At 38.9% G+C, this 20084-nt stretch overlaps 1 protein-coding gene, 1 long non-coding RNA gene and 1 pseudogene across 5 annotated transcripts in view; 1 reads left to right on the top strand and 2 right to left on the bottom strand.

The window, feature by feature from the left end:
- Nucleotides 1–20084, bottom strand: part of LOC105463294 (uncharacterized) — a 444863-nt gene that overhangs the window by 281070 nt on the left and 143709 nt on the right. The gene's annotated exons all lie outside the window — the stretch shown is intronic.
- LOC105463293 (gamma-butyrobetaine hydroxylase 1) overlaps nt 1–20084 on the top strand; it is a 91958-nt gene that overhangs the window by 17381 nt on the left and 54493 nt on the right. For all 4 annotated transcript variants that reach the window (XM_011710322.2, XM_011710319.2, XM_071074954.1 and 1 more), the window contains exon 3: nt 666–780. In XM_011710322.2, coding sequence (XP_011708624.1) covers nt 666–780 — 115 coding nt within the window. The remainder of the gene's footprint in view (nt 1–665; nt 781–20084) is intronic.
- On the bottom strand, nt 9553–12042 carry LOC139357487 (cTAGE family member 8-like; annotated as a pseudogene).

Raw genomic sequence — 20084 nt, 5'->3', positions numbered from 1 at the left:
TTATAGGCGTGAGCCACCACACCCAGCCGCATCATTACTATTTCTAATATTCTTGGCAGGAATCTTAATTGATAACTAGCTTCAGTTATCACAGAAAGTTTGGGGATCCCAGGTTTAGAGGATGTAGGTCAAGAACTGTAGATCTATCCATGCTCTATTTCTTGAGTGCTATTTAAGGGCTTCAGACCTCAGATGTATTACTTTGGCTTCCTTGTTTTCCAAAAGCTTATGCTTAATCTCTATCTTAAAAATTAAGCTGGCCAGGCATGGTGGCTCACGCCTGTAATCCCAGCACTTTGGGAGGCCGAGGCGGGTAGATCACGAGGTCAGGAGATTGAGACCGTCTTAGCCAACATGGTGAAACCCTTTACTAAAATACAAAAAATTAGCCGGGCGTGGTTTTGCTTGCCTGTAATCCCAGCTACTTGGGAGGCTGAGGCAGGGGAATCGCTTGAACCTGGGAGGCAGATGTTGCAGTGAGCTGAGATTGCACCAGTGCACTCCACCCTGGCAATGGAGCGAGACTCCTTCTAAAAAAAAAAAAAATAAATTAAGCAAAGCATAATTGGATTCCCTGATTATCTTAAACAGCATTCAAAAACAGAGCAATAGTGGAGAACGGAAATAAAATCCATAGAGGTGAAATTTGCTTTTTGTGTTATAAGGTGTACATCACATGGCCCGATGAGCATTACAGTGAATTCCAGGCTGATTGGCTGAAGAAAAGATGCTTTTCCAAGCAGGCCAGAGCAAAGCTCCAAAGAGAATTGTTTTTTCCAGGTAACTTTGCCAAAGTCTTCAATGTCTTTTTAAACCCTTACAGTAAAGGATTTTTATTAAGAAATTTGCTCACAGAAAATTCAAACTTTTGTGCTTTGATTAAAATATGTGATGTGTAAATTATGTGACGTGTTTAAAGTTTTACCAACAAAGATCATTTGGGTAGAGATGAAAAAGAGTACAGAGTAATTCTAGACATTCTATAGAGAAAGGAACAAAATAAGCCCAGCAAACTTGTGTCTTTGTCATCTAAAGCAAAACCTGGCACAGCACACCACAGACACTCTGTAAGTGCTCACTACAAAGAAGCAGGATGAACTAGAGGCAGACTGGCCCTTTATAAAAATGTTGTCTAAGACCAGAACAACACAAATCAACAAAGCAAGAATTCTTAACCTGGTCTTCACAGATGGAATTATGGGATTTACCAACCCATGAAATGGTATGCATAGCACTGCACATGCCTGTGAATGTGGGACAGTTTGTGTGTGTGCATGTACACACATGTGCACGCAAAGCCACATTTGTCTAGGAAGAATTTATATGGGTTTTAAGGGGATCTGTGAACAGAACAATGTTCAGAAAAACTTCGAGCGTGGATTCAGTGGATAAAGAGGGCTCCATTGCTGAGCAAAGAGGCAAAATAAATACTTAAAACAGGTGGAAATATTTTTTAAATATAAATTTTAGGAGATATACAGTAATAGAACTTAAGCAGAGGAACTGGTAAGGGATGAGGGGTGTTTACAATTCATTCCCTGACTATTTTGAAGATTTATTACATGAAACTATGTGCATCAGAGATAAACTGAAAAACAGTTCTTGCAAGATCTAGTCATTTAAAAGTGCGTAGCACTCCCCTCTCTCTCTTGCTCCTGCTTTCCTCATGTGACCTGCCTGCTCTGCCTTCACCTTCCATCACGATTGTAAGTTCCTGAAACCTCTCCAGTAGCTGAGCAGATGTCAGTGCCATGCTTCCTGTATAGCCTGCAAAGCCATGAGCCAATTTAACTTCTTTTCTTTACAAATTACCCAGTCTCAGGTATTTCCTTATAGTGATGCAAGAACAAACTAATACAAAAAATTAGTCCTGAGAAGTGGGGCATTACTATAAAGATAATTAAAATTTAGAAGCAGCTTTGGAACTGAGTATCAGGCAAATGTTGGAAGGGTTTGGAGAGCTCAGAAGAAGACGGGGTAAGTTTGGAACTTTGTAGAGACAAGTTAGATGGTTGTGACCAAAATACCGATGGTGATATGGACAGTGAATGCCTGGCTGATGAGGTATCAGATGGAAATGAGGATCTTATTGGGAACTGAAGCAAAGGTCACATATGTTATGCCTTAGCAAAAGAACCTGGCTGGATTGTGTCCATGCCCTAGGGATATGTGGAGGTTTGAAATAGAGAGTGATGACCTAGGGTATCTGACAAAATAAATTTCTAAGCAGCAAAGTAAGTGTTTAAGAAGTAACATGACTGCTTCTGACAGCCTGTGATCAGATATGGGAGCAAACAAATAAGTTGGAACTTTCATATTTAAAAGGAAAGCAGAGTGTCAAAGTTTGAAAATTTTGTAACCTATTCATGTCTAGGCAGAGAAAGAAAAAGCTTTTACAGGAGAGGAAGTCAAGCAGGCTGTGGATCAACCACTTATTAGAGATATTTGTATAACTAAGAAGAAGCCAAGTGCTCATAGCCAAGACAACAAGAAAAAGGCTTCGAAGGCATTTCATAGATCTGCACAGCAGCCTATCCCATCACAGACCCAGAGGCCTAGGAAGGAAGAATGGTTTCCTGGGCCAAGGGCTCCACTGCCCTGTGTGTAGCCTTGGGACGCAGCTCCCACATCCCAGCTGCTCCGGCTCCAGCCTCGGCTCCAAGGGGCCAGGTACGGCTTGGGCCGTAGTTCCAGAGGGCATAAGCTACTGTAAACCTTGGTGGCTTCCATGTGGCTTTAAGCCTGTGGCTGCACAGAGTGCAAGAGTGAATGAGGCTTGATGTTCTCTGCCTAGATTTCAAAGGATGTATTATGTTGGTGCAAAAGTAATTGTGGTTTTTGCCATTAAAAGTAACAGCAAATATAAGAAAGCCTGGGTGCCCAAGCAGAAGCCTGCTGCAGGGGCAGAGCCCTCTCAAAGAACCTCCACTAGGGCAGTGCAGAGGGAAAATGGGTTGGAGGCCCCACTTAGAGTACCCACTGGGGCACTGCCTAATGGTGCTGTGGGATGAAGGCCACCATCCTGCAGACCCCATAATGGTAGATCCACCGTCAGCATGCATACTCGGCATGGAAAAGCCACAGGCACTCAACCACCTGTGACAGCAACCTCTGGAGCCAAATTTGCAAAGCCATAGAGGCAGAGCTGCCCAAGGCATTGGGAGCCCACCCCTTGTACCATTGTGTCCCAGAGGCAAGATATGGAGTCAAAGAAGATGATGTTGGAGCCTTAAGATTTAATGACTGCCCTGCTGGGCTTTGGACTTGCATGGGGCCTGTACTCCCCTTTCTTTTGGCTGATTTCTCCCTTTTGTAATGAGAATGATTACCCAATGCCTATAACCCCATTATATCTTGGAAGTACATAAATTGTCTTTAATTTTACAGGCTTATAGGTGGCAGAGACTTGCCTTGTCTTAGATGAAACTTTGGACTTTGGACTTTTGAGTTAATGCTAGAATGAGTTAAGACTTTCAGAAAGTATTGGGAAGGCACGATTGTATTTTGCAATATGAGAAGTACATGAGATTTGGGGGGCCAGGGGCAAAATGATATGGTTTGCATGTTCCACCCAAATCTCATATTGAACTGTAATCTCCAGTGTTGGAGGTGGGGCCTGGTGGGTGGTAATTGGATCACAAGGGTTGATTTCTCGTAAATGGTTTAGCACCATCTGGTTAGTACTATCCTCACAATAGCAAATGAGTTCTTTGAAGATCTGGTTGTTTTAAGGTGTGTAGCAACACCTCCCTCTATGTTTCTCCTGCTTTTGCCATGTGACCTGCCTGCTCCCCCTTTCAGCTTCCATCATGATTTTAAGTCTCCCGAAGCCTCCCCAAAAGCCAAGCAGATGTCAGCACCATGCTTCCTATAAATCCTGTAGAACAGTGAGCCAACTAAACCTCTTTTCTTTATGAATTACTCAGTCTCAGATTTTTATTTATAGCAATGCAAGAACAGACTAATATACCAGCCTTGCTGAGTTTTGTAATACCTTTCCTGGAAATTCTTAGCCACATACCAAGAGAGAGATTTTACCTTAACTCTTTTCAAATCTGAAATTCTTAAACATGTGTGGTAACTCTCTGTGGCTTTAAATGAGACTTATGACACTTTACTATGTATGAAGATGTTGCTAATCAACTTGAACCAAATAGCTTCACCATTTCTTCTGGTTATCAATAATAGGGTATGATATTGTCCCCTTCCTCTTTAAGCATAGACCAGCCATGTCAAGAATTTGGTTGCTCCATTTCCTTAGTCTCACCATTCTGATGACTGACAAGGTTTTGTTCTAATGCTTTCTCTCTAAACTACCAGTTCATTTTTCCCTTTATCTAGTTGGTTAAATCTAGATGGATATTCAGGGAAAGATGTTTTTATTGCCTTCCTCCAATGAGTGCACTGCTAGATTCTTCAAGGAGTCTCCAATTACATAATTGAGTACCAATTGTCTGGGTCACATCGCAGTATCAAAACTATATTTTTTTATTTATTTTAGATTTCTTCTGGTACTCAAAATATTTTTCCTTAACTCTGTTCTAATTTTGTAATCCTATTGGATTTTACTTTCATTTCCTTCAAGTTCTTCTTTTGATTTTTTTCAGGAAATACATGCCAACTTTTTATTATTACAGCTTAAGCTTTTAAGCATTGTGAAAGGATATGGACATCCTCCTCCATTAATATTTCTTGATGAGTACAGTTTTATAGCTTACATTTTTCAGTACTATTGGGCAGTAGCAAAATGGAAATGATACTACACTCAATTAAGTAGTGGAAAAAACTGGTCACAATGACAGGCTGCAATCATGAATAATATAAGAACTGGCTGCTATTTAGACACTGGAAAATATTTTAATAGTTTAAAACAAGATCAGATTTTTAAAATATATTCTCAAGCTGTGCAGTTGGTGGGTAAAAAAAGAAATTAATGAGCCATTTTTGGAATATTGGTTCTATGGCTTTTTGCCTGTAGAACTTGATCCCTTATTTCATTGCCATTGCAGATTTTCAAACATTTATATTCCAGAGCATGCAAACAAACTCAGTTACATTTGTGAAAGGATTTTGTTTTTTAGTCCCAGTGGTAATGTTTTCTCTTCTGCAAGCACAACCATCGGAGTGAGGGTTACAGAGCTTTTAAAATCTGGAGTTTTCCCAACAAGGCCTCCGATACACCATACCATTAGCTTCTCCAGACTGATGTTCTTCTTTTAAAGCCAGAGAAATGAGTTTAAGATCTGCATAAGTTTAAGAAGATGATTGCTTTCATTTTTTCATCTGTATTTTACATTTTCCGAGTTATGTATTTCTGGTTTTAGTCAAATGAACATATTTTCTCAAATGCCTACAAGTTTGTACATGTCTCCTACTCCCTTTTTTTTTTTTTTTTTTTTTTTTTTGAGACAGAGTCTTTATCTCTCGTCCAGCTGGAGTGCTGCAGTGGGACGATCTCAGCTCACTGCAACCCCTGCCCCCGGATTCAAGTGATTCTCCCGCCTCAGCCTCCCAAGTAGCTACAGGTGCTGCAGGGACTACAGGCATGTGCCACCACGCTTAGCTAATTTTTGTATTTTTAGTAGAGATGGGGTTTCACCATGTTGGCCAGGATGGTCTTGATCTCTTGACCTCGTGATCTGCCCGCCTTGGCCTCCCAAACTGCTGGGATTGCAGGCATGAGCCACTGTGCCCAGTGGGCTTCCTTTTTTCTGCTTGCATTCTCCCCTCCTCCACAGTGCACCTGCCTGGCTCTTGTCTTATATTTACCCCACAAAAGAGAGTGAAGTAATCAGATCTGTGTTGTAGAAGGGACTTGATCATGGCTCTGAGTTTGGATGGACCAGCATAGGGAGTGCCTGGGGTCAGGGTGACCATAACACGACCTAGAAATAGTCCTGTAAAAGACAACGAAATTTTGAGAGGCAGGGAGGATGGAGGAGAATGTAGAATCTGTATTCAAACGGAACATACACGACCTGTAGGACAGAAAGTTGCTGGCTATATTCTCCAGTCTCTATCAACTGAAATCCAAACACTCCAAGCCTAGCAGGTACATGTTTCCAAACATATGGGTGAAAATGAAAGACTTTAAATTATACTAGAGACAAGATTTTTATGTACTAATTATAATTTAGCTCTCGTGTGAAATTTTGACATAATTATACTCTCATTTTTGTCACTAACTTTAATATGCAACATTCTCAACATATAACTGGCAGGACCAAAATGGAGAAAAAAAATCACTGTATAGTTTGATATACATATGAACCTAAATATTTGTTCTTTTATTAATCCTCAATATCAGAATGATAAATGCTTGCTTTATCTCTTTGAATTGGTACTGAAGTATTTTTGTATTAATCTCTGACTTTAATAATATTTCTTATAGAAAATTGAGATTTAAAAAGCTATAACTTGAAGAAAATATTTTATTTCCGTGGAGACAGGCTGCTCAGTTTTCTCAGTAATCCAGGGATGGAGTACGTTGCACAGCCAAAAAAAAAAAAAAAAAAAAAGAATATTGCCCCACAATTCTTTATGCTTCTCTCATGGCAGTCTTTACCACCTACTTAATCAGATTACAGCCCTTCGGTCTAAAGCTATAACGCACTTTTTTGTTTCAAAGGAAACATTCCACAAGAGGAAGTGAAAACTCACAAGTAACTGTTGGGACCCTCTAAAATCTATTCATCTTGTACATGTCAAGACAAAGTAGAGAGTTCTTCCTTTCTTGCAGAGAGCCATATATTTACTTGAAGATGGAGATTTTATGATGGTGCAAAAAACAGATTTGGTTTGGTGCAGAGGCCATTTTTACAAAGCCTTGTCATAAAGCAAAAATTGTGTGTGTTTTTCTTAATTCAAGTAATGTGCAAAATAAATATGCCTCACCCATGTGACATTTTGCCCCCCGTTCTAAGCCTTGCTACATCCATTCTTGAATCCTCAGAGGTGGGAGCCTGCGATGCAAATCAGAGATGGGGTGAGTGTAGTTGTTTCACTATTTCTTGGTAATTATAAAAAGAACTAGCAAGATTTGGTGAGTTGTTTTTTTTCAAGCTGTGTTAGGATATCCCAACAGTATCAGGGCTGCCAGGTCAGAATGGCTTCCAAACAGCCCTGTCAAAACAGCTGCCTTAGAGCAATTAAGCCACCACCACATCATCTTCCGAAATGCATTCTATGCCCAAGAGAGACTAAGTTTCCTTCCCTAAGGTCACCCAAATTCATAACTCATATACACAGGTGGGAGAAGAGCTCACAGGATTTATATGTTTAAGAAGCATGTCTTTGTTCTGTTTTGCCTGTCATATGCAAAATGGACCTATTGACTTGCAGAGAAATAGTTCTGGGGTTTTTGTGAAATGAATATAGCTATCTCAAATGCATGTGACTTTACTGTAACTGCCTGAGGGGTTCTTCCTGCCTGCTGCTCAAAGAAAGACTATGGTATTACAGTAAAAAAAGGAGTTTAATAGACATGAGGCCAGCCATGCCACGGGGGAGATTGAGTTAGTACTCAAATCAATCTACCCAATGCTCATAGGTTAGGAGTTTTTCAAAGGCATTTTGGGGAAAGGAGTGCCAGTGGCTAGGCTTGCTGCTGATTGGTTGGGGCAGAGATGAAATTTTAGGGGGTCAAAGCTGTCCTCCTGTGGGCTAAATTGTTTCTGGGTGGGGGTGGGGCCACAGGGGCAGGATTGGAGGGTCCAGGTAGAGCCGTGGGGTCCAGTGGAACCATAGGTGTCAGACATGAAAAAAAAACCCAAAAAACTGAAAAAAAAATCTCAAAGGCCAATATACAATAGTGGTGTTACCTGCAGGAATGGCTGACAGTCTGTTTCTGTGCCTTAGCAGAATCAGTCTCCTCTCTTTCCCCTAACCTGATGGTCTTTCATTCGTTTGGCAAAGGCCATTGAGTTCTTGGGGAAGGCCCATTCCCATTTAAAACTATAAATTAAATATCTCTCAAAGACAGCTTAGCCTAAGCCCAGGAATGATTAGGGGAAAGGCAAGATGGGGGAGGTGGATTAGATCAGTTCTCTTTCATTGCCATAATTTTCTCACTGGTATAATTTTTGCAAAGGGACCTATTGACTTTCAGAGAAATATCTTTGGGGTTTTGATTAAGTGAATACAGTTATCTCAAATGCATGTCAATTTATGAATGTGTACCTTGCTTCATTTTTCCTCTGTGCCATATTGATGTCTTTCAATGTGTCCTATTCTTTCCTGAATTATATAATAATAGATTATTCTCAATTTCTGCACTGCGCTTGGTAAAATCAGGCATAACATCTAAAGAGTCTAATGTACCTATGTAAGATGAGGCTACCCTTGTTCTGACTGTAAACCCACCAGGGGAGACTTAGAACCTGGGAAGCACACTGCAGTGCCCTGTGCTTTTCGTAGGTGCCACTAATCTGCAGGTTGCTCCCACAAAATCTGCCTAGTTTGGGTTTCATATGTCAACTCCAGATAAACTTATCTTCCTCATTCCTTTTCTAAACTCCACCTATACTTCCAGCTAGAAAACACATACCACATGTTCAGATATAAATGTTAAAAATAAGTTTATTTTACTAGATGTATTAAATAAATTTTTTAAAAGCCTGTATACTACTACATCTATTACTTTTTTAAATGCTTGAGTAAGAGGTATATTAATTATATTCTTCTTCAAAAATTATTTTCTCATTACTTAACAACTTCATAAAACAATGTTAGTGCTAGACAGGACCTTGAAAAGCTGGTATTTTAAAATATTTTAAAAGCCATGGTAAAGTTTGAGGGTATTTTTGAGAACCTATAGTAAATATATTTCCAGAAAGAATTATTACAGTCCCTTCCCTTTTTATACATTTTTAGTGTAGTTGCCACATTGAGAATTAAGGAAAATATTCTAACTTTTTTGCTCATGGAAAAATAATTTTTTGTAGTTATACTAAAATAAATGTATTGCTTTTTAAACACAGAAAACAAAATAGAATGGGTTTTCCTTAGTGAATGATGAGCTTCCATTTCTTACAAGCTAGGTTTTTTTGTGTTTTTGTATGTGTGGTTTTTTGTTTTTTGTTTTGTTTTGTTTTGTTTTTTGTAGCCCAGGAATAAGTTTTATAACATTGGCAGTTGGGCTACAAGTTTAGAATTTATACATTACTTTCTACACTGGCTTCACATTTACCAAATGTATACATAAGGGATAAATTTAGCCTGCCAATTTTGTTAGTGCCTATATATCAGCAGATTCACCAGACAATAAAAAAGAGGACAATTGATTCACAAACCATTACCTCTCATTTCTGGTTCCACTTTGCTTCGAGATGGCAAAACATAGAACTACACAGCGTTAGGTTTGGAGTTGCAGTTATCTTCAGCACACTTAAATTTCTTTTGGTTTAAATAATCTTTATTTATAAAATACTATACTAAGAACTATAATTCCATTAAACTTCAATTTGAGAAAAGTGTAATCACTTAAGTAACAGCAGTTACTTAAACTGAAAATGACATCAGTCTAAGTTACTTTTGAATAGAGCAAAAATATTGTCAGGTTTCTTGCTGTGGTTCTGGATGTTCAGTAGCAGGCTCCTTTGAAGGCAGAATCAACCCTGAAGGGAACTCGCTTCTACCTTCAGAATGTGAGGGTGAGGTAAAAATCCAGGTCTTGGGTGAAGGTAAGGAGGAAAACCCCTCGGTGGATAGATGTTTCTCACTGCAAATGGAGCATGTGGTGGACCTGGGAAATCCGCTGGTGGATAGTAACCTCGAGAAGCTCCAAACATGGTTCCTGGAGGAGGTGGGGGGAAAGGAGGTCCTCTTCTCATGAACGGGCCCCTTGTATTCACTGGAAACAATGAACCTCTGATTGGAGCTAGAGGTGGAGGCACAAAGCCAGTGCCAGTTGCTTCATTTTCAGCAGGGAGAGATGAATCAGGCACATTTAAATCACCAAGATCATCTTTGGCGTCATTTCTACTGGATTCCATTTCTGAGGGCATTGACCCATCCATTTTATCCAAAGAAGGCATATTAAAACTTCTGAGTTCTGCTGGCCCAGACAGTCTATCAGAATTAGAATAAAATCTGTCTTCCCTTTGTGGAGGAAGACCTGAATCAGGATATGATTGTCCTGGTGGAGGAAATATCATCCTTCGTTCCTGATCCCACGGAGATGACAGGGGCCCAGTATCAGAAGGAGCCCTGTGAGGATCAGTTAATGTATCACAGCTTGGTTCTCCTCTTTCATTGGTAATCTGATGGTCCAGAGGATTCCCTGGGCCTCTTGGGCCTCTTCTTCCTCTCCCCAGAAGCACAGGTGAGAGTCTGAGTGGACCCTCCAACAAAGTTTGAGGAGAGAGAAAAGCTCTCGTTTCAGATGAAGGCCGACCCAATGGTGAGGGACCATATGGGGAATGCTCTCTGTCAAATGCTGTATTTGAAACATCAGGTGCAGAACGATCTTTTTCTAAAAGTGCACATTTAAACCCTGTTTCAGTTAATTTTTGTCTGTTGTTAGCATTTTCTTTCCTTAAATCACTGAGGTTTCTTTCAGCAGTCCGAGCTGCCAACCAATTATCATGTCCTTTTCTCTCGTAGGAAATAACCTGCCTTTGATAAAAATTAATAGTTCTCTCCAATTCTTCTTCACGATCTTTGGCTAGCTTTCTATAGGTCTCCAGCCCTTCAGTGGTATGACTGATCTTTTTTTCCACTTTAGAAAGTTTCTCTTCTTCCTGTATCTGGTAATTTTCCTCTACTGTCAATTTCTTGTGGAGTTTCATTTCATTTTCTTGATATAATTCAGTCATTATTTTAAGTTTCCGTTGAAGTTTCAGATTCTCACTTTCAAAACACATGTTTTCTGACTGCAAAGATGCTTGTTGAGTCTGAAGATTTTTAATATGCTCTGTAAGCTCGTCCTTTGTTTTGTCAACTTCAGATAACTGAATAATAATGTGGTTTCTTTCTCCTTCTAAGGCTTTTAAAGAAACATTTAACTTAGCAGCATGAATCAGTTTCTTCAAAGCTCCTTTTGGAGGATCATCTGAGTAAGCACCATTTTCCGGTTCACCGTTCACTTCTAATTCCAAGTTATCATCATCCGTTATGTCCTCTCCAAGCACAGAAGCCCAATCTTTCATCTTCAGCAAGCATCCAGTCAGAGTCTTGATGTGATTTTCTTTATCATTTAGAACTTGTTCTGCGTGTACTTTGGAGTCTTCAAATGTTACTTGCTGTTTATTAAGCTCACTCACTTGTTCCTTCCATACTTCAGCTTCTTGCAAAAGCTGCTTCTGACTTTCCTGAAGTTGAGAATTTTCACTCAAAGCATCTTTTATTGCTATCTCCCATCGTTCTTCATTCATTTGAAAAATCTTGAAAATGATTTTGGCTTCAGCTATTTGTGATTTGAGAGATTTTGACTCATCTTGTACAGACTGTATCGTTTTTGAAATATCCGCCATCAATTCATCTTGTTGAGAATGTTTAGATTTCTCTTCTTTGAACTCTTTTTCTAGACAGAGGATTTCATCCTCAAGTTCAGAATTGAACCTGTTCAGCTTTTCACAGGTTGCCTCCAAACTTCGTGCTTCTGCTGCGGCCTTCTCAAAGCTGACATCCTCTAAAGATGACTCTACTTCATAGTCTTCGTATTCTTTTTGAATAAGGCTAAATTTTTCAAGTAGTTTACATTTTTCTTCAATTACTCCAGAAAGCATTGCAGCAAGTATTTCTTCTCTTCCCACATAAAGCCGACTCCTAACCGATCTAAAACTTCTCCACAGAAAAAGGAGAACGGCAAAAAATCCAACAACAGCTGCACATACCACCAATTCCCATGGAAAATCATAAGGATCCGAATCTGGTCTCCTACTTTCAGGTAGTGCTGCCACAACCCTGCCTAGCTCCTCCAGGACCAATCCCAAATAGGGCTTAGGGGTAGCGCCGGGCTCCTCCATAGCGCCAAACTGCTCTGGGATCACCGCAGTAACACCGGCCACAACAAACGGTGGAGAACAGGCAGCCTTGGGTCTGGAATCCGAATCCGTAGGCGACAACCAACTGGAGTGGACCACTGCGGAGCCGGCTGCGGGGGGCGCTGGGGAACGCGGGCACCCCATAGGCCTCACAGACCCATGCTGCGGCCCCCCATTCCCCCCCGCCCCGGCCACCTTGTTACACTTTACATCCTGAGGCAGCGCAGGTCCCAGCCCGACCCGCCTTAGTTCTGGCAATTTTCACATCACATATTTTGAAGCTCTGTTGTTTGGTGAATACACTTTTAAAATTGCTGTCTTCTTCACAGATTAAACCTTTGATCATTACATAATCTCTCTGTTTCTGGTAACTTTCTTTGCTTTATCTGATATACATACAAGCACTCTTGCTTTCCTTGCATTAATGTTTGTGTAATATATCTTTTTTCATCCTTTTAATTTGGCCTGCCCTGGATTGGTAAATTTCAAGTGAGTTTCTTGTACACAGCATACAAGAAACATATACGAAAGGGTCATACTTTTAAATACACTCTTCTATTATCTGTCTCTTGATAGACCATTCATAATTAAACTAATTATGGATAATTTAGTGCATAAGCCTGACATTTTTTTCTGTATCAATTTTTGTTTCTCTGCTTGTTTTTCTTTTTCTTTTTTTTTTTTAATTATACTGTAAGTTCTAGGGTACATGTGCACAACATGCAGATTTGTTACATATGTATACATGTGCCATGTTGGTGTGCTGCACCCATTAACTCATCATTTACATTAGGTGTATCTCCTAATGCTATTCCTCCCCCTCCCGACTCCCCACAATAGGCCCCGATGTGTGATGTTCCCCTTCCTGTGTCCAAGTGATCTCATTGTTCAATTCCCACCTATGAGTGAGAACATGCAGTGTTTGGTTTTTTGTTCTTGTGATAGTTTGCTGAGAATGATGGTTTCCAGCTGCATCTGTGTCCCTACAAAGGACACAAACTCATCCTTTTTTATGGCTACATAGTATTCCATGGTGTGTATGTGCCACATTTTCTTAATCCAGTCTGTCCTTGATGGACATTTCAGTTGATTCCAAGTCTTTGCTATTGAGAATAGTGCCACAATAATTATACGTGTGCATGTGTCTTTATAGCAGTATGATTTATAATCCTTTGGGTATATACCCAGTAATGGGATGGCTGGGTCAAATGGTATTTCTAGTTCTAGATCCTTGAGGGATTGCCACACTGTTTTCCACAATGGTTGAACTAGTTTACAGTCTCACCAACAGTGTATAAGTGTTCCAATTTCTCCACATCCTCTCCAGCACCTGTTGTTTCCTGACTTTTTAATAATCGCCATTTTAACTGGTGTGAGATGGTATCTCATTGTGGTTTTGATTTGCATTTCTTTGATGGCGAGTGATGATGAGCATTTTTTCATGTGTCTGTTGGCTATATAAATGTCTTCTTTTGAGAGGTGTCTGTTCATATCCTTTGCCCAATTTTGATGGGGTTGTTTGTTTTTTTCTTGTAAATTTGTTTGAGTTCTTTGTAGGTTCTGGATATTAGCCCTTTGTCAGATGAGAAGATTGCAAAAATTTTCTCCCATTCTGTAGGTTGCCTGTTCACTCTGATGGTAGCTTCTTTTGCTGTGCAGAAGCTCTTTAGTTTAATTAGATTCCATTTGTCAATTTGGCTTTTGTTGCTGTTGCTTTTGGTGCTTTAGACATGAAGTCCTTGCCCATGCCTATGTCCTGAATGGTATTAGCTAAGTTTTCTTCTAGGGTTTTTCTGGTTTTAGGTCTAACATTTAAGTCTCTAATCATCTTGAATTAATTTTTGTATCAGGAGTAAGAAAAGGACCCAGTTTCAGCTTTCTACTTATGACTAGTCTGATGGGCTTCCCTTTGTGGGTAACCCGACCTTCCTCTCTGGCTGCCCTTAACATTTTTTCCTTCATTTCAACTTTGGTGAATCTGACAATTATGTGTCTTGGAGTTGCTCTTCTTGAAGAGTGTCTTTGCAGTGTTCTCTGTATTTCCTGAATTTTAATTTGGCCTACCTTGCTAGGTTGGGGAAGTTCTCCTGGATGATATCCTGCAGAGTGTTTTCCAACTTGGTTCCATTCTCCCCATCACTTTCAGGCACACCAATCAGACGTAAATTTGGTCTTTTCACATAATCCAATATTTCTTGGAGGCTTTGTTCATTTCTTTTTGCTCTTTTTTCCCTAAACTTCTCTTCTCACTTCATCTATTTGATCTTCAATCACTGATACTCTTTCTTCCAGTTGATCAAGTCAGTTACTGAAGCTTGTGCATTTTTCATGTAGTTCTCGTGTCATGGTTTTCATCTCTCTCAGTTCATTTATGGACTTCTATGCATTGATTATTCTAGTTACCCATTCTTCCATTCTTTTTTCAAGGTTTTTATTTTCTTTGCACTGGGTACGTAGTTCCTCCTTTAGCTCTGAGACGTTTGATCGACTGAAGTCTTCTTCTCTCAAGCACAGTATTAGGGTGGGAGTTACCCAATTTTCCAGGTATTGTGTGTCTCAGTTTCCCTTGGCTAGGAAAGGGAATTCCCTTCCCCATTGCACTTCCGAGGTGAGGCAATGCCTGGGACTACTTCAGCTCTCACTGGTTGGGCTGCACCCACTGACCAGCACAGACTGTCCAACACTCCCCAGTGAGATGAACCTGGTACCTCAGTTGAAAATGCAGAAATCACCCGTCTTCTGTGTCACTCACACTGGGAGCTGGAGGCTGGAGCTGTTCCTATTCCTAAATTTCTTCTTTTAGGTTTTAGAACCAAACTTCCAAATGTGCCCATCCGTGGAATAGCTGTGGGATATCCCTGTAGGGGAAAAAAAAAAAAAAAGATTTTAAGAATTTGTTGATGTTTACGTTCATACATAGTATTGATTTGCCTAATTTCTGGCTTAGCAAATTAAATAAAAATGTTTGAGTTCTACTCTATCCAATAAATCCTCTCATTTTTCTTTCTTTTTTTCTTAAAATTTTATATTTTTCTCAATCAGTAACTTTGTTATTAATCAATAAGAAAGTAGGGTACTGAAATTAAGAGTGATTTTGGCCCTAGGCCTTGCTAAGTCTGTGATTTTGAGCAACTTACTTAACCTTTCTGTGCTTTGATATCCTTATCTGCACAACATACATAATAATAGTATATACTTCTCAATCAGTGCAATATTGGGTGAAGGGTAGTGTTGCACAATGCGTATCAACTCATTATTTTTTTCAAAACATTTCCTTGAAAGTGGTTGTAAATAACTATAAACAGCAACTCTGAGAGTTTTCTTTTTTGTTTTAAAATAGGTTTATTTCTTTTTTTAAATTTTATTTCAATAGCTTTTGGATAGTAAGTGGTTTTTTATTACGTAAATGAATAGCATAGTGGGGAAGTCTGAGGTTTTAGTTCACCTGTCACCCAAGCAGTGTACGTTGTAACAAATATGTCATTTTTTATTTCTTACCTCTTCTCACGCTCCCACTTCTGAGTCTCCAAAGTCCATTATACCACTCTGTTTGCCTTTGCACATAGTTGAGCTCCAGGCCAGGTGCAGTGGCTCACATCTGTAATCCCAGGACTTGGGGAGGCTAAGGCGAGTGGATCACCTGAGGTCAGGAGTTTGAGCCTGACCAATATGGTGAAACCCCATCTCTACTAAAAATACAGAAATTAGCCAGGCGTGGTGGCACACGACTGTAGTCCCAAGTACTCGGGAGACTGAGACAAGAGAATTGCTTGAACCCAGGAGGCAGAAGTTGCAGTGAGCCAAGATTGAGCCACTGCACTCCAGCCTGGGTGACAGAGCAAAACTCCATCTCAAAAATAAAATAAAATAAAAATTTTAAAAACCATAGTTGAGCTCCCGCTTGTGAGGACATACAATATTTGGTTTTCCATTTCTGAGTTACTTCATTTAGAATAAAGGCCTCCAGCTTCATTCAAGTTGCTGCAAAATACATTATTTTATTCATTTTATGGTTGAGTAGTATTCCATGGTGTATATATACCACATTTTCTTTATCCACTCATTAGTCGATGGGCACTTAGATTGGTCCCATAACTTTGCAATTGCAAATTGTGCTGTAATAAGCATACATTTTCAGGTGTCTTTTTTACATAATGACTTCTTTCCTTTTAGGTAGATACCCAGTAATGGGATTCCTGAATTGAAAAGTGGTTCTACTTTTAGTTCTTTAAGAAATCTCCACACTGTTTTCTGTAAAGGTTGGCCTAATTTACATTCCTACCCACAGTGAATGCTTCCCTTTTCACCACATCTATGCCAACATCTGTTGTTTTTTTATTTTTTAATAATAGCCATTCTGGTGAGGGTAAAATGGTATCTCACTGTGGTTTTAATTTCCATTTCACTGATGACTAGTGATGCTGAGTATTTTTTCATGTTTGTACATCTTCTTTTGAGAAATGTCCATTCATGTCATCTGCCAATGGGCTTGTTTTTTTCTTGCTGATTTGTTTGAGTTCCTTGTAGATTTTGGATATTAGTCCTTTGGGATGGATAGCTTGCAAATGTTTTCTCCCATGCTGTGGGTTGTTTAGCTCTGGTAATTATTTGTTTTTCTATACAGAGCTTTTTGGTTTAATTAGACCCCATTTATTTTTGTATTTTTGTTTGTTACATTTGCTTTTGGGGTGTTAGTCATAAATTCTTTGCATAGGCCAATGTCCAGAAGAGTTTTTCCTAGGTTATCCTCTAGAATTTGTATTATTTCAGATCTTCAATGTAAGTCTTTAATCCACCTTGAGTTAATGTTTTTATAAGGTATAAGATAGGGACCCAGTTTCATTCTTCTATATATTGCTATTCAGTTTTTCCAGCATCATTTATTAAATAAGGTGTCTTTTCCCCAATTTATAGTTTCATATGTTTTGTCAAAGATCCATTAGCTACAGATATTTAACTTTATTTCTGGGTTCTCTATTCTGTTCCATTGTTCTATATGTTTAATTTTGTACAGTACCATGCTGTTTTGGTAACTATAGCATTATAGTATAATTTGAAATCAGGTCAGATGATGCATTCAGATTTGTTTTTTTGTTTAGGATTGCTTTGGCTATTTGGGCTCTTTTTTTTTTTTGGTTCCATATGAATTTTGGGTTTTTTTTTTTTTTTTTTTTTTTACTAATTCTGGGAAGAATAGTATTGATATTTTGATAGGCATTGCCTTGAATCTGTAGATTTCTTTGGATAATGTGGTCATTCTTAAAATATTGAGTGTTCTAATTCATGAGCATGGGATGAGTTTCCATTTGTTTGTGTCATCTATGATTTCTTTTGGCAGTGTTTTGTAGTTCTCCTTATAGAGATTTTTCATCTCCCTGGTTAAAAATATTCCTAGATTTTGTTTTGCAGCTATTGTAAAAAGGACTGAGTTCATGGTTTGATTCTCGGTTTGGTTATTGTTGGTGTATAGTACTGCTACTGATTTGTGTATGTTAATTTTGTAACCTGAGACTTCACTGAATTTGCTTATGAAATCTAGAAGTCTTTTGGAGGAATCTTTAGAGTTTTCTAGGTGTACAATTGTATCATCAGTGAACAGTAATAATTTGACTTCCTCTTTTCCAAGTTGGTTGCCCTTTATTTTCTTTCTCTTGTCTAATTACTCAAGCTAGGACATTCATTCTAGAAAATGGATGCCCATTTTCTGGTGAAAGTGGGCATCCTTGTCTTGTTCCAGCTCTCAGGAACTGAAACTTTTAACTTTAACCTTTTAACTTTTGCTTTTAACTTTTAACTTATACTTTTAACTTTTCTCCATTCAGTATGATGTTGGCTGATGGTTTGTTATATATGGCCTTTATTCACCTCCTGGCATTTTGAGGTATGTTCCTTCAATGCCTAGTTTGTTATTGGGGGTTACCTAAAGAGATGCTGAATTTTATCAAATGCTTTTGCTGCATCTATTGAACTGATTATATGGCTTTTGTTTTTAATTCTGTTTATGTGATGTATAGTAGTCAACATCTGTATCACAGAGATTTTCATAACTTGTGTCAATATTGTCATTTATTTCAAAGAATTTTTTAATTTCCATCTTGATTTCATTGTTAACCCCAAAATCATTCAGGAGAAGATTGTTTAATTTCCATGTGTTTGTATTGATTTCAGGGTTCCTTTCGGAGTTAATTTCCAGTTTTATTGCACTGTGTTCTGAGAAGGTACTTGACATAATTTTGATTTTCTTAAACGTATTGAGACATGTTTTGTGACCTATCATATGGTCTATCTTGAAAAATATTCCATGTGTTAATAAGAATGTGTGTTTTGCAGTTATTGGGTAGAATGTTCTATAAATATCAGGTCCATTTGTTATAGAGTATAGTTTAAGTCCATTGTTGCTTTATTGACTTCCTGTCTCAGTGATCTGTTTAGTGCTGTCAGTGGGGTATTGAAGTCCCCACTGACAGCAACACACTATTGAAGTCCCCAATAACAACACACTATTATTGTGTTGCTCTCTGTCTTACTTCTTGGGTCTAATGGTAATTGTTTTATAAATTTGGGAGCTCCAGAGTTAGGGACATATATATTTAGGATTGTAATATCCTCTTGTTGGATTGATTCTTTCATCATTGTATAATGACCTTCTTTCTTTTTTGTTTTTAATATTGTTGCTTTAAAGTCTGTTTAATCTGATATAAAAATAGCTACTTCTGCTCACTTTTGATTTCTATTTGCATGGAGTATCTTTTCCCACTCCTTTACCTTGAATTTATATGAATTCTTATGTGTTAGGTGAATCTCTTGAAGACAGAAGATACTTGGTTTGTGATTTTTTTTTCCATTCTGCCAATCTGTATCTTAAGTGGAGCATTTAGGCTGTTTACATTCAATGTTCATGTCGAGATGTGAGATACTTTCTCAGTCATCATGTTAATTGTTACCTACTTTATTTTCTTCATTGTATTATTGTTTTATAGGCCTGTGCATTTTATGCTTTCAAGAAGTTCTATTCTGGTGCATGTCAACCTTTTGTTTCAAGATTTAGAACTCCTAGCATTCCTTGTAGGGTTTGTCTAGTAGTAACAAATTGCCTCAGCATTTGCTTGTCTGAAAATGACTTTATTTCTCCTTCATTTATGGAACTTAGTTTTGCAGGATACAAAATTCTTGCCTGACAATTATTCTCTTTAAAGAGGCTAAAAAGGCTGGGTGCGGTGGCTCACGCCTGTAATCCCAGCACTTTAGGAGGCCAAGGTGGGCGGATCACAAGGTCAGGAGATAGAGACCATCCTAGCTAATACAGTGAAGCCCCATCTCTACATATATATATATATATATATATATATATATATATATATGAAAAATTAGCCAGACATGGTGGTGGGTGCCTATAGTCCCAGCTACTAGGGAGGCTGAGACAGGAGAATGGCGTGAACCTGGGAGTCAGAGCTTGCAGTGAGCTGAGATTGTGCCCCTGCACTTTAGCCTGGGCAACAGAGTGAGACTCCGCCTCCAAAAATAAAATGGCTAAAGATAGGATCCCAATCCCTTTGGGCTTGTAAGGCAACATGGTTTGGCTCTGTGTCCCCACCAAAACCTCATGTCAAATTGTAATCCACACATGTGAGAGGAGAGGGCTGGTGGGAGGTGATTGAATCGTGGTGGCTGACTTCCCCCTTGCTGTTCTTATGATAGTGAATGAGTTCTGATGAGATCTGATGGTTTAAAAGTGTGTGGCACTTCCTCCATTGCTCTTTGTCTCCTGACACCATGTGAGAAAGATGCTTGCTTTCCCTTCACCTTCCACCATGATTGTAACTTTCCTGAGGCCTCCCAGTCATGCTTCCTGTAAGCCTGTGGAAATGTGAATCAATTAAACCTCTTTCCTTCATAAATCACCCAGTCTCAGGTAGTTCTTTATAGCACTGTGGGAATGGACAAATACAGAAAATTGGTACTGGGAGTGGGGTACTGTTATAAAGATACCTAAAAATGTGGAAGTGATTTTGGAAATTAGCAGAGGTTGGAACAGTTTGGAGAGCTCAGAAGAAGACAGGAAGATGTGGGAAAGTTTGGAACTTCTTAGAGGTTTGTTGA

This window comes from Macaca nemestrina, chromosome 12, assembly GCF_043159975.1.
Source record: "Macaca nemestrina isolate mMacNem1 chromosome 12, mMacNem.hap1, whole genome shotgun sequence".
In the NCBI taxonomy this organism is placed as follows: domain Eukaryota; kingdom Metazoa; phylum Chordata; class Mammalia; order Primates; family Cercopithecidae; genus Macaca; species Macaca nemestrina.
Note: the sequence above shows the minus strand (reverse complement) of the source record. Positions and strands in the feature narration are given on the sequence as shown.